Below are 15841 nucleotides of genomic sequence, written 5' to 3' on the forward strand. Positions count from 1 at the left end.
TTTAGCACCCAAAAATCAGTTTCTAATGCATAGAGCAATTTTTCAGAGCTATAACAAAACTATAAGTCAGATTTATTTATTAGATGTTTGTCAATTCAAGAAAAAATCGGAGCAAGCAAATCTATTGACAACCTTGTAGTCTGCAATTTCATCAGCTTTGTTTACATCAATTATAAAACTTATGAATTTATAAACGTATAATATGTTCTTTTTTTGAGCAACACAATATTTTACACACCACAACAATTTTACACACCAAGGAGACGAACACACAAGAATTTGTCGATTATCCTTTTTTTCCTGCTTTCGTGCTATGAGTTAGAACACACTGTTATCGCCATCGATAACTGCGAGTGCAATAATGGCCAAATTTTGGGAAATTCTGAGTTGATTCACCCTGGAACTTTGTTAGCTATCTTTTTTGCTAGCTATGAATTTTATATACATATACTATATTTATACTGTGTATATATATAGCTATATAAGTCGCTTTGGATAAAAGCATCTGCTAAATGACTAAATGTAAATGTAAGCTATATAAGGCTTCTTTGAATTCCAAGAATTCCAGATAAAATTAACAGTCCACCTCCCTACAGTGGTTTGGGCTTATCGCCACTGTTAGGAAAGGGTAGCAAAAATAGAGAAAATCATGCCGTCCAACATGACATGAGTATCAGGGCTAGTTGGGGCCAGTGGAGGGGGCTGGACAGCTGAAGAGGCAGAGTTCTCAATTATCCCACTTCCACACAAACTAGCAGAGCCAGCTTCCTTTCTGCCTTGCCATTATGCGGGCACCAAGTCCACAAGACGCAATAGATACACAATAGACAAAAGATACCTGTGGTGGCCGGTTGTTTATTCCTTAGCGGAATCAATTAGCTGACCTCCTAAGCCCCCGCCCCAAACAAGCTAATCCCCCACTGCAATCCACAGTTTGTATTGTTTCTTTCGGTATTGTGACATTTCTTTAACGTTGAACATGTGTGTGTGTGTGTGTGTGTGTGTGTGTGTGTGTGTGTGTGTGTGTGTGTGTGTGCATGTGTGTGTGTGTGTGTGTGTGTGTGTGTGTGTGTGTGTGTGTGTGTGTGCGTGTGTGCGTGTGTGTGTGTGTGTGTGTGTGTGCATGTGTGTGTTGCCTCCTCAGGAACTCGACGTACTGCATGAAAGTCTCCATGTCGATGACGGTGGAGGAGAGCGACGAGGGCAAGTGCTTTAGCAGCAAAATCCGCCACCTGGAGAAGGCCGAGATAACACGCAGCAAGATGATCACCTGCCCAGATATCCAGGACTATCTGGCCCCATACAAACAACCACACATGACCTGGTATAAGGTGGGAAAAAGGCACAGTTTACAGATGGTACACACATACACATAAACCATTGCACACTTTCATATTTGACTGAATATTTGACTCTGTATAGCAGAGGAGTTGTTCAACATTATACAGCACAAGTCATTAATATATTTTCACAAAATGTAAGAAATAAAAAGAAATCAAAAAGTGTCCAGCACGAAAGGTTGCCAGTCTATTTCTACAGTTGTTTGACAGCTGAAAGGGGATACATTTCTTCAAACGCTTGCTCCCGGGCACGGATCAACGGTGCGGTATTACATTTCTCCCTCAAGCCCTCTGCCAAAAGAGGAAACTCTTTATTGCAGCTAGATCAGTAAATGCCTATCGCTGGATCTGCATGTACGTCTAGGGCCCTGGGCTTTGCAAATTATCCAAGATTTTCACGTTCTTCACTCCCAATTGCCTTTTGATACAGTCCTAAAAATATCTGTCTGTATTTCTATGTGTGTGTGTGTGTGTGTGTGTGTGTGTGTGTGTGTGTGTGTGTGTGTGTGTGCGTGTGTGTGTGTGTGTGCGAGAAAAAGTCTGTAACAAGGGTAATTCTACAAGATGGTCAAGGACTAATCAGTCTGGACTTGTGGCTCATTGTGTGTGTGTGAGTTCACATATGCATACTGCATGTGTTTACTTCTGCACGTATGTAAACGTACATCACACACCTATCTGCATGCTGTAAATCACACGTAATGTCTATTCTTCCTCAGGAGTGTGAGCGGGTGGAGTGGCGCAGCTCCATCATGGTCAACACCACCAACGTTTGGATCCCGGAGGTGGAAGAGGGGGACGGCGGGAATTACACCTGCGAGCTGCAGTATGGAACCAGGCTGGTGAGAAGAACCACCCAGCTCAAAGTCACAGGTACGACAGAACAGATCACAAAGGTGGACTGGATGGACGGATGGATGGAAGGATGGACGGATGGATGGAAGGAAGGACGGATGGGTGGGTAGATAGACAGACGCTGTTCGATGAAGAGATAGATGGGAATATGGGTGGGGTGAATATGAAAAAATGGATATATTAATAGATTAAGTTAATTGAAAGATGAAGTGATTAGGGATGATGGATGGATCGATTGGTAAAAGATAGATAATAGGAAGCCTAGATTGATAAAAAACAAAACACTGGACAATGAATAATTTAATCGATAGGTATGAGGAAAGATGGATGGATTGATGGTTGGATAAATTAATTGAGGAATGGAAGATTGGGAGATACTTCTTCTGCTGCCATCAGTCTTTCAGAAGGTTACTGATGGATGTGTTCCCGACCACGAGAGAAACCCGTTCTGCGTGGAACAAATACATTGCAAGGATAAATTGTGTAATATGGTGTAACTGTTCCATCACTGGAAAAACACCATAGCCTAACCATTGTGTTTCTCACACAACAACGCATGGGGGCATTTCATTTTTCCTCTGTAATGACTCTCTTTGCTTTATTCAGACCCGTCACATTCACTTTACTTGAGAGGGCGGCCCTAGAGGAAGATTTTTATTTCCAGAGACAAACTGCTGCTGTGCTTAAAAAAGTCTTAAGCCGCCTTCACGGTGAGGAGGGCAATTCACAAAAGGATCGCACGGCTTTTGCGGCCGCTAAACCTGAACAAACAAGACAAAAAGAAACCGTGTAATTCTCAAAGGACCCGCAAAGGGTGAAAAGCACCCCTAACTGCATTGCCAAGCAAATAGTGTCTCAGTGCTCCTGTGCTATTTGCATGTATTTAAGTTAGGCAATGTGTAAACATTTGCCTCAAAATTGGCCCTTTTCTATGCAAATGATCCTAATTGCAAAAGAAAGTGCAATTCACAAACACTAGCGCTAATAACCACAGTTAGAGTGAAAATTATTAGTGTCTTAAGAGAGGTGGTGGTAACTGAAGCACATTAATAAGGGTTGTGCTGTTTGAGAAGCTTGTGAGTCATTGTGTGATATTGTTTTCTTTTGTCCTCCGCTTCAAATGATGAATCATGAAGGTGTGTGTTTGAAAACCCCAACAGCGGTGAAAGACTGGGATATTGAATCCCAAATGCGGTTTCTCTCTGTCACGTTTAAATTCCTTGACTGAAGTTTTGAGGAATGCCTGTGCATCTCGTCCGTCAGGAACTCGGGAATCTTTAGCGGCTGAAGATTTCGTTTTTCTCCTTCTCTCTGCCATTGTCCTGCCTACTGGATGGAAAGCTACCAGTTATACTTTACCACATGAATAATCACAATCAGACGCAAAAAAAAGGGGCAAATTGCACTTAGTTGCAAAACTTTATGTATCTTTTATCTATCGTTTGTAAATCGGACCTTGAGATGGGGCAGATTGCGGTTGCAAGTGATACGCAATTCATGGTGCAATAAGCGGCCACAATCCATTCTTTGTGAATTCGTCCCTGAATGTGCAATCGTATCCGACAGTTGGATCATCTCCCCGAGTGGCTTTTGGATGAATGTCTGGGCTTTGTATGAGACGGAAATGGGAGAACTCATTTTTTCAAGGGCAATAGCGAGTACTTTGCTCAGCTGAACATTTACCATGTTGCATGAATGAGAGTTTATTACTTCCTTTATATAATGTTTGCAACCTGCCAAAAAATGTATTTAAACTACACACAGTTCACTTGAAAAATGTTATTATTTGGAAATACGTGAGATATTTACATAGTTTTAATCCCAGTTCCATTGAGAACAAATACTTGCCGCCACTTACAGTAGAACTTTCAAACCGAAACTTGGTCACATGAGTTGGAAAATTTGAAGCCAGCCCCACTGTAGCTTTTTGCGTGCGGAATATGACTCTCCATAGGAATGAATGGACTTCTGGTTTGTTCTTTTGGCTTGTTGTGTCCAGTGTCACACTTTAGAGGTTTTACATTATGCTTGACATAAGAACCAGTATTTTCTTATTCTCGTTAGTTATTTTTATTTGCATTTATCTCAACAATTACGATTGCTGGCTTGTCAGTTAATTACTGTATTCTGCGTGTCAGTATTTGCTGGCCTTATTTAAACTATGACAGAAATCTACACACCCTGACCAACCTTCATTCAGTCCACATCCGATCTCTAATTAACAGAACATGGATGTGATTCACGGCCTGCATCAGCTTAATAAGGTTGGAATTAAACGTTCTTGTATTGAATTGCTTTTCTTGGTGAAAGGGAAGCGGGGCTGTCCATTTCCCTGGATCAAGGTTAACATTAACTCAGAGATTAATAATGGGAATATATATTACGCCAATCTGAACCTGTCTCCTTCTCTTCTCTTAAGAGGTGTGTGGGGGACCGAGTGGCGGGCATGGACGTGACCAAGTGTGTGTTTTGGATGTTGTTGTTGTTGTTGTTGTTGGGGTTGCCGTTGTTGTGGCATGCGCAATATGCATGCGCTGTCCGTTAAGCTGTGGCAACAAAATGACATTGCTTATTCGCTGTGGCAGATTTACACACAAATTTATACACACACACACACATACACAAACTCACTCACACACACACACACACACACACACACACACACACACACACACACACACAGACACACACACACACACACACACACACACACACACACAGTGATTATCCATTGTGACATGATGTGCAGTGCTAAGCAGTGAGCAGTGAAAGATGATCCTGCTAAACAACATCCATTCTTTTAGAGCACACCCTCTTGCACTTTGCGCTCCACAGTTTTCAAAGAGATGAATAAATAAAACGCTAACAGGCTTTTATCTCTTCCCAAACATCAGCAACTGAGAACTAATTAACTATTAACTATTTCGCTTATTTTCACAAATGGCAGCAGTAATTTTAAAAAGCCATGATCTGTGTCTTTTTCAGAATACATTCATGATTCAAGGACAGCATTTGATGAGACCATGTCTATGGTTGGAAATGAAAGACACATTAAACTGCAGGTTGAAAATGGAGGTTATATTCTTTAACACAATCAAGTCAGCACGTCACATTAATGTTGCTTCTCAACACTCATGTACTTCTTGTTTGCATGAAACAGCCACCGGCTATATGAGCATCCATGTTGTTTAGAAAGCCTGTACATTCTTAGCTCTGGGTTATCAATCAATCTTATCTTGAAGCTTGATTGATCAATTTAACCCCTGAGTGTTTCAGAGCGACTACAGACTTTAATACCTTGTTGACACTTGATCTCCGGCCTTCCTAGGCAGACCTTAGTGGTGTCAGTGTATTGTAGGCTGCCAGGTATTTATAGAACTGTCTCCTATAACTGTTTTCCAGGTGAGGGAGAGCTTGTAGACTGACAATCCCAATACACACTAATTGTGTATCAAAACATATTTGAAAACCATTGAACCTTAGTCTTGAAGCCATGACATCATCCACACACATATCAGTGACACAATCCGTCCAATCCGCCAATTCTCATCTACACCATTTCACTTCGCTGTGTATTGATTACTGAAAAGATGAAATACAAATGGAACAGCGAATAAAATTCATTGTTTTCATTTCAACATTTCATTTGATTATTTCAAATTCATGCACTCTCCAGGATGACACAAATCCTCTGGAGATGTCTAATAGAACCGAGCTGGAACAAATGCAACGCCAATATGGGAGTTGAGTTTCTATAAACAACTGTGTGGTGAGCTCATGAAGGGCTTCAGGCCCTGGCTTCTACAATTGGCTACTACATCAGTGACGACAGTCACACACCTCCATTTGACATCACTCATTGTGTACATTTTCAGTTTTATGATTACTTTACTATGGAAGTCCCTTACTCAAAATAAAAATGTTCTCTGTTAATTTATGGTCGTTCATTATTAATTTCTAGCAATATCATCAGAAACTCCAAAACATGTAAATCAGAAATACAAAGGTTTACAGTAGCCGTTTCCATGGTTTCATGGTTTCTGGAATATCTCTGTGGGAGTTCCTGCCAACAGGTCAGGGTTTAGGAAGGGAGACAGAGTCTTTCTGGCTGTGGTGCGCCAACATGGCGATAGTTTTTATTGTAAACTTCACAATAAGGTACGGATGATAATGATCCTCTCGGGCGCAGGAAGAATGGCGGAAGAATCCGCTGCTGGGCTGCTGACGAGCCCCTGTGCCCAGCCCTCTGTTCGACGTGTCGGTCGGCAGACAGAAAGGGAGAGAAAAGTTGGGGTTAAACAGCACTGGCTTCCCACAGAGAGCTTTCTTTACACTCGCAAACGTCTTCTGGAACTTCTCTGACCACTGCACTGGATCTGGAGCACCCTTTAGAGTGAAGTCGGTCAAGGGGCTGGTTAGCTCTGAAAAGTTGGGGACAAACCTCCTATAGTAGCCAGCTAGCCCCAAAAACTGCCTCACCTCCTTCTTGATCTTAGGTCTCGGCGTGTTTGCGACCAGAGCGGATTTATCAAGCTGGGGTCGGACCAGGCCTTCACCCAAGTGATACCCCAGAAACCGGGTTGGCGTGAGCCCAGCCCGCCTCAGAGACTCAAGCACAGCGTCCACATGCTGCATATGCCGCTCCCAGGTGTCGCTGTGAATAATAACGTCATCTAGGTAGGCCGCGCCGTATGCTACATGCGGACGCGGTCCATGAGTCTCTGAAAGGTGGCTAGAGCACCGAAAAACCCAAACAGAAGTGTGCGAAAGCGGTATAAGGCAAACGGTGTGGAGAACATCAATTTTTCCTTGGACTCAAGAGACAAGGGAATCTGCCAGTAGCCCTTGGTTAAATCCAGTGTCGTGAAAAAACGAGCTGTACCTGACCGGTCGAGAACTTCATTGACCCAGGTCATCGGGTAGGCATCGAACCTGGACACTGCCTTCACCCTTCGGTAGTCCAAGCAGAACCAGACTGGTTCTACATGGACTACGCAGTGGACCAGTGGACCAGGACACGCAGTTCACCATTTACGCACATCTGCCTAAATGCCCGGCCAATAGAAGCAGGCCATTATCCGCTATCTTGTATTTTCGTAACCGAGGTGACCAGCCATCGGGTTATGGTGAGCTGCCTGGAAGAGCACTTCCCAGCTGCTTTTCGGCACCAACAACTGGGTTATCTCTTCTCCTGTCTAAGTGTCATGGCTCACTCGATATAACTTATCCCTAATCACGAAAAACACAGGTGAGTGAGTGGCGTCTGGGCGCTTCAATATGCCATCCATTTTAACTACCCTAGGGTGTCATTTCCAACTGCTCCAGCAGAAAATAGGGAAGGTTAAGGGGACCGGGGAAGGGGTCTGGCGGGCTGGCAACCCGGACCACCAGGCCGAGTTCCATCCGAGCACAGTCGTGGCGGTCGTGGCTGGGCCGCCCGCAGTGTCCGCACCCCTGCCCAGATGTCTGCGCAGCTCCCTGATTTCCCACAGCAGCATCACCCTGGGAGCTGAGGGGGGGTAGAGAGGGGACAGCACGGGAGGGGGAGACAGTCCCGTGGCACCACAGAACCCGGCAACTCCTGCGTGGGTCCTCGAGGGAACTCACACTAGTCCCGCTCCTCCTCCAGGTCCGCAAGGCGTCCTGCCCCTCCCAGGTCCCTGTTCAGGCACCACTTGTGGGAGTTCCTGCCCACAGGGAAGGTTTTTAGGAAGGGAGACTTTCTGTCTTTCTGGCCGTTGTGTGCCAACATGGCGAAAGTGTTTATTGTCAACTTCACAATAAGGTACGCTGGCCACAATTCTATATAACAAGTGATCATTATTATTCTAATAATGCGGGTGATAATAATCCTCTCAGGCGCAGGAGGAATGGCGTTCCGCTGCTGGGTTGCTCACGAGCCCGTGCGCCGATCCCCTCTGCAAGACAGACAGACATTAAGAAAACTCCCTGCCTCGAGTCGGACCAATCAGTGCTGCGTGGGCGCTGATTGGGCCAATTTGAGGCACCTTGGTGGGCCACGGGAAAAGAGAACCGTGCTGTCGTCCCAAGCCGGTGCTTGACCATGCCCCTTTCTCCGCCACAATCTCCAATATCCACAACTGATCTTAGAAGGGAACAACATGACACAACACAACATGTAATAATTTCTGATTAGTCAGATATCTTTGGTCCCAGGGCCTCGAGCTCAGAGTAACGCCCACTCAACTATTTAAACAGGAGTATCACCAATTCATGCCTTACAATTTCAGTCGTGTTGTAGCAGAGATGGAAGAGATAGAGCATTTCAAGAATAAACGTCATTTCAATTCACAAGGAGAGTGATCCACTCACCCTGAACAGCAGAACCTTGTTGACTTTCTGAGGAGGTTTAGCGTCTCTTTAATTCGTTTTGCTTTGCTTTTTCCATATCGTCATATTTGCCCCTTTTTGATACTCTGAAATGAGAAGCTTGTACATGTCCCTTTCTCAAGGTTTATTCATTTTTCCCAATGAGTTTTGGGGCGGTGTTAGGGTTATGGGGTGTTGCCCTTTGAACAGGGCCCTGTAACATTACATTTACATTACATTTAGTCATTTATCAGACGCTTTTATTCAAAGCGACTTACAAGGGAGAATAACATTCAAGCTGCATTGCAAAAGAAACATTAGTGTTACAATAAATAAATAAATGCTGCTAAGTAGTGCTAAGTAATTGAAAGTTAAGAGTGGAGGTGCTCTCTGAAGAGCTGGGTCTTCAAGTGCTTCTTAAAGACGAGAGGGAGGCCCCTGCTCTGGTTGTTTTTGGCAGCTCGTTCCACCAACCTGGAACTACAAATGAGAATAGCCTGGATTGCCGTGGTTGTGCAGCCGGCAGAGCCAGGGTAACAACCCTTCGGGCTATTGTGTAAGCGGCCAGACTTGTAAACTCAAAAATGGTTTGGCCCGTGGCGCTCATTAATGCCAAATATAAACACTGCTCACAAAATACAATTGAGGGGCTAACTGTGAAACAGAACGCAGATATGACTTTTGGTCTCATCTGATCGTCGCCTTGTGTCATTGTTCTGCTTTAAAAGAGGCGCCGATAGAGGCGGAAACAACCAGCCTGACTGTGAATCTGAGGAGATGCAGGGATATATTGTGTGCGATAGATGTATGAGCGAGCCTTAGTCCACACCTATATAGACTTTTCTGAAAACACATTTTTCCCCCTCTGTTTCAAAATAAAAATCTCCTTCCACAAGTGTACGCAAAAAACATTTAAAACGCTCATGTAACAATCCAGGCCAGTAGGGGATCAATAATACCTCCTAAAACTTGATGTCAAACATCACAGAAGAACATTAGGAGCATGCGTATTGGGCTACTTCATAATATTCATACACAATACACTGTACGGGGGTGATTCCTAAAGATGGCAACATCGCGGACAACACAAGGTCAGCCGCTCGTAGGTTCCTGATGCACACGCAAATGGGTCAGTGTTTTAAAGAAGCTCCATTTTACCTGTCAACACGAGTACACAGAAAACAGAGTTTTGCAAAATCTCCACCCTGAGACGTTTTTCCAAGAGCTTCATCTCCAGAGACCTAAAAACACTGTTTTGTGTGGACGGGGAGGGGCAAAATGCAGAGAAAATACTACATTTTCAAAAATATCCGTATATGTGTGGACAGGGCCTGAGGCTCAGGGGCAGAGAGAGAAGGAGAAATAGATGTAGGGAGAGAGAGGAAGAGAGAGAGAAACAGAGAACAGCAGGTTTGCAGGGGTTTCTCTCTCTCTCTCCCTACACACACACACACTCCCAACATTTTTGTACTTGTCTGGGGAATCCTAATTCCCTTTGTTATTCCAATAAAATCGCAAGACTACATGACATCATCTTTTTTACTTTCATCAAAGAATTTGAGGCAATCATGAATCAATCAATCAGCAGTCAAAAAAAGGGGTAAACCAGTTGATGTTTCTGAGGGATAGAGAGAGAGGCCTTCTCCATAGATATGGGTATTCCTGAAAATGTATTTTTTTCACCTCCGTTTTCAAAAAAACTCCTGTCCACACCAACGGTGTTCTTGAAAATATCTCCGTCCACAAGAAAACGCAAACACTTTTAAAAACACTCACATCAGTATGCCAGCCCAGTGGGAGCTGATTAAACTTTATGTCAAACACCACAGAAGCATGCGCATTGATGGGCTTCTTCTTGAGCGGCAAACACCACACAACATGGCATAATTTGAAGCGCAGACAGAGGTGGATTAAGAATGGTTGCAGTTTATTTAAACGCTTACGCAAGGTGGTGTAATTATGAAGTAACTTCAGGATGACTTGTAAACATGTACAATAATAATAACTTAATAATAATTATTATATTATAATAATAAATATAGCTGCAGGCAGCAATACGGGGGGTCCAGGGTAGGCAGCCCTTTGTTAAAGTTCAACGATCAAGTGTGTTTTGCTTTCTGTTCCAGTGTGCTTTGTGACTGCAGAAGTTCATTCGGTCTGGGCTGTTACAGTGTAATTCTATGATCGGGCGGTTCTTGCGGCTGTGGGTGGCTTTCCTACACCACAACTAACAGTGGTTTTGATTCTGAAGTAGGGTTGTATGGTTATGACTGAAATGATAATCAAGATTATTTGAGTCAATATTGTGAGCACGATTAATAATCCATTATGGGGAACAGAATAATGTAATGGCACTTTGTAACCTTTGTACAAAGGTTAACTTTGATTAACTTTGTAATCAACAGAAGACTGCCTTCACATATAATGTATTTTATAAATCTATAAATAAATCAACTAAGCTAAATGGTTTAACTTACTTAAATTTTAAAGGAAGATGAATTAAATGAATTGTGTGTATTGGGCTACATCAAAAACACAAAAATATTGAAAATATATACACAACAAACAAAAAATCCATGTTCCTTGTATTATATAATTGCTTACAGTTTTTACCAGTAATTATAATTCAGGAAGATTGTATAAATTGATATCTCTGGAATGTCTAATTTCTGACAATGATGTTATTGTTTTTTTTTGTAGAACTTACTCTGGTGCCTGTCAGTTGTCCTCAGAAGTGTATATATTTATGACGTTTAATATGCTGTGCTTTGTTTAATCCAATTGCCTTCTGGTAATACTTTAACTTGTTTTTTTTCAAACATGGTTAATAGCTAATAGTAATAAAATAATACCTGTCACTTTGTAACCTTGCATGGTTGTATCTTATATTCCTTTAGTTAAAGTCCAATTGTGACTATATCTGTCACGTGATCCGTGTACTCGGTCAAATTGTGCATTCGTGCCGTGCTTGGCAGCATCTTGGTGAGGTTCGATTGTTTATCACAAACCTCTTCCATAGTACTGAACTGATCTGGATGAAACTCGGCGGACCCCATGTTGGTATTGCCCCGAATACAAATCGTATTCATATTATCTGTGGGTTTGTCGGATCCATGACATCCATACATTTTTGACGTCAGTTACCTCTGCATGTGCCGCCTTCATTGTGAGGTCCAGAGTGTTGAACAATCGCTGGACTGCAATGGTATCATGTGACCTGTGCGCATCATTTGCACATTAACATCCATTGCGGCGAGTTTAATACCGTTTTTTACTAAATTATTCCACAATAATGGACCGATTTGGATCAAATTTGGACGACAGCATGTCGGAACTGCACTGAATACACATTTTATTCATCTTGTCTGTGAGTGCGGTGGATCCATGACACCCATAGACTACTGATGTCAGTTTTTCATTAACAAAAGCAATAGGGGCTGAACCCCTAATAATAATAATAATAATAATAATAATAATAATAATAATAATAATAATAATAATAATAATAATAGTAATAAGGAGGTAGAGCTGGTAGTCTAGTAATCTAAAGGTTGCTGGTTCGATCCCAGGCTCCTCCTGCTAGCATGCTGTAGTGTCCTTGAGCAAGACGCTTAACCTCTAATTGCTCCTGATGGCTGCGTCTGTCGGTGTTTGAATAATTGTAAGTCGCTTTGGATAAAAGCATCTGCTAAATGTAATGTAATAATACTGTTTTCAGACCAAAATTAGCGGTTTTACCCGGGTGTGGGAGTCTTTGCCCACAGGTAACATGGCAAGTTTTTATAAAGCGTTGAACAGAACGGCCCGGTGGCCACACTGATAAATAATAATTAATTATTATAATGATAATAATGGTGAGGATGGTTTCGGGCGCAGGAGGAGTGGCGTTCTGCTCTGGCTGCTAGTGACGAGCCCGTGCGCTGATCCCCTCTGCAAAACAGACAAACATTAGGAAATCTCCCTCCCTCGAGTCAGCCGAACCAGGGCCGCGCGGGCGCTGATTAGGCTGATTCGAGGCAGCTTGGTGGCCGCGGGAAAGGGAACCGTGCTGTTGTCCGCAGCTGGTGCTTGACCACGCCCCTTGATCGGCCACACCCTTTTTTTAAAACGGAGATTGATGTCTTTCCCATTCTCAGGAGAAATGTCGTCCTTTTTTTTCTCCTGGTGTGTCACGTTCGACGTCACGATCACACTGTAAAAAAAGTGCCGTGTCATGGTTCCAGCGTGATTGGAAAAAAAACCAGGAGAGTAGACAGCAGCGGAGACGCTCCTCCGGTTCAGAGACTGGCTTGGGGTGGTGCTGGAGTGGCTGGAGTGGCTGGCAGCCCGGCGGGGAGTGTGGGGTTTCTCCGCTGTGGTTTCCACGGAGCGGTGCCACACTCAAAACATTGAAACAACAACGGCCACGTGTGCTGCCTGCTCATGTTCGTGACACAAGAGCATTTTGTTTTCCTTTCTTGCGTTCTCATATGTGGGTGGCAATGGTGAAACTCAAGAGAAACCCGAGGGGCTTTGAAAGTGCATTCATTTATTAAACCTTTGGTGGGAGCAGCAACGTGAGGGCAGAGTTGTGAATTAAGACAAAAGCGGAAATGTATATTTAATACAACACCGACAACTAATTATATTATACAATTTTTGAACCCAGAATCGCCTTTTGCCCCTTGCGATCGCCTGCCCGAGCACCTTGTGTCGATTACGCACATTTTCATATTTTTAAAGCTTATCGTAGGTAATCTCCGGGTGCGTTGCAATGTCATTTCACTGCATATATCTATGAACGTATGTATATGTATGTGACAAAAAAACCTCCTCAATCTTGAATCTTGAATCTGAATCGAGGTCATGACGTCACCGTTTTACGAAAAAAAACCCTTTCACCGGTTCACATGAACACGCACATTTTTGTTTTTCACCGTTTTGGTGTGGACAGGAGGCCAAAACACAGAGAAAATATTACGTATTTAGAAATACCCTTATACATGTGGACGAGGCCAGTGCTCTCTCTGTTGTTGTTTATCAGTCATGTTCCACAGTGGAAGCCTCGACTGCCCCGAGCTGGTTTCAGGGGCAATCTGCTGTCTACTGAACACTACTGCATTGGGGGAGGCCTGCCTGCCTGAGTGCATGTGTGTGGGTGTGTGTGTGTGTCTGTCATTTTCAATGGAGTGTGGAGTGTGGAGTGTATGAGCTTGCTTATGTGGCGTACTTTGCCTGTATGTGTGTGATGAGTGTGTGAGCAAATGTGTCCGCCTGTGCAGATGTGCGCTTAGCCTCGCATGCATGCGGTTTTTGAGCTGAGAGCTTGTGCTGGCTCATACAAAACAAGAAAGTATGTGTGCTTATCCGAGCGAGTCTCAAAGGTGGTGGGTGCCGTGGGTGCGCAGTTTGTCACGACCCGGGCTTTCTCTGTGATATCCGTGTTCTTGATCGCTCTCTCTCTCTCTCTCTCCCTCTCTCTCTCATCATCATCACACACACACACACACACCCACGCACACACACACCCACACACACATTCTTTTTTCATTATGTATGTCCCCTGCCCCCTCCAGTCAGGATTTTGACCACACCACACCACATCACTGAAAGTGCTCTGTTTAAGGTCTTCAATGACATCCATCTAAACACAGACAGTGGCAGAATTCTTCTTCAGTCTTTGTACTACTGGATCTCAGTGCTGCATTTGACACGGTTGACCACAACGTATTACTCGACCCACTGGAAAACTGGGTGGGACTTTCTGTCACAGTACTAAACTGGTTTAAATCCTACTTAAAGGACAGGGAGTATTTTGTGTCTAAAAGTAACATATCTGAGGGGACAAAAATGACATGCAGAGTTCCCCAAGGCTCCATTCTGGGGCCTCTTCTGTTTAACATCTACATGCTCCCACTGGCTCAGATTATGGAAAACAACAAAATATGTTACCATAATTATGCAGATGACACGCCAATTTACATAACCATATCACTAGAGGATTATGGCCCAATACAATCACTGAGCAAGTGCATTGAACAAATCAACGATTGGATATGCCAGAATTTTCTCCAACTAAGCAAAGATAAAAGTGAAGTATTTAGTAGTAATTGGAGCCAAGGAAGAACTGCTTAAAGTCAGCGCTCAGCTTTAATCAGTAATATTACATTTAGCAGACGCTTTTATCCAAAGCGACTTACAATTTTTCAAACACCGATGGATGCAGCCATCAGGAGCAATTAGGGGTTAAGTGTCTTGCTCAAGGACACTACAGCATGCTAGCAGGAGGAGCCTGGGATCAAACCAGCAACCTTTAGATTACTAGACCACCAGCTCTACCTCCTGAGCTACCATCCCCATTACATTGCATTTAGCAGATGCTTTTATCCAAAGCGTCTTACAATAAAAAGCACAAACCAAGCCAGAAATCTTGGTGTAGTCTTGGACTCGGACCTAAATTTCAACAGCCACAAAAAAACAATGACAAAGTCAGCCTACTATCACCTTAAGAATATATCAAGTATTAATGGACTTATGTCTCAGCAGAATTTGGAAAAACCTGTCCATGCATTCATCTTCAGTAGACTTGACTACTATAACAGCGTCTTGACATGTCTCCCTAAAAGAAGGATCAGGCAGCTGCAGTTGATCAAAACGCTGCTGCTTGAGTCCTCACTAAGACCAAGAAAGTGGATCATATCACTCCAGTTCTCAGATCTTTACACTGGCTTCCTGTCCGCCATCATTGGTTTATGAAGCACAGAATGGTTTAGGGCCAAAAGACATTTCTGATCTTCTGCTACGTTATGAACCTTCCAGACCTCTCCGGTCGCCGGGAGGTCTGGGAGGTCAGATCTGGTCTCTGTCCCCAGAGTCAAAACTAAACATGGAGAAGCAGCGTTCAGTTTTTAGTAAAACAAGATTTCTTTGATTAATTTTTAGCACTGTACTGTAAGTTTTATGCATTCTCTGTATTCTATTTGTTTTTACTTTCTGCATTCTATGTCCATTCATAATGTGTTTCCCTGCACTTTGTCTTCATGGTTTTGATGTTTTATGTTGAGCACTTTGAATTGCCTCGTTGTTGAAATGTGCTATATAAACAAACTTGCCTAGCCTTCTTCACATTGTTTTTTTGATTTGTTTTGTTTTGTTTCCTTTCTCCTGAAATGTACTATTCATTACTTTAAATCATTAATTACTGGAAATGATTAAAATACACTCTGAAATAATATTAACAATAATAATTCTTCTTATTTATTTTTTTTACCTGTGCTGTCAGCATGCTGGGCATACAACAGAGTATTTGTATGCGATTGCATCTAGGACAGAGTTAG

The 15841-nt window shown here is 43.1% G+C and overlaps 1 protein-coding gene across 1 annotated transcript in view; it reads left to right on the forward strand.

The window, feature by feature from the left end:
• il1rapl2 (interleukin 1 receptor accessory protein-like 2) overlaps window positions 1-15841 on the forward strand; it is a gene marked incomplete at both ends in the record, with an annotated part of 388422 nt that overhangs the window by 229491 nt on the left and 143090 nt on the right. The window contains 2 exons of the mRNA XM_080008007.1: window positions 1145-1331; window positions 2060-2213. Coding sequence (XP_079864133.1) covers window positions 1145-1331; window positions 2060-2213 — 341 coding nt within the window. The remainder of the gene's footprint in view (window positions 1-1144; window positions 1332-2059; window positions 2214-15841) is intronic.

Source organism: Zeus faber (assembly GCF_960531495.2).
Source record: "Zeus faber genome assembly, chromosome: 10".
In the NCBI taxonomy this organism is placed as follows: domain Eukaryota; kingdom Metazoa; phylum Chordata; class Actinopteri; order Zeiformes; family Zeidae; genus Zeus; species Zeus faber.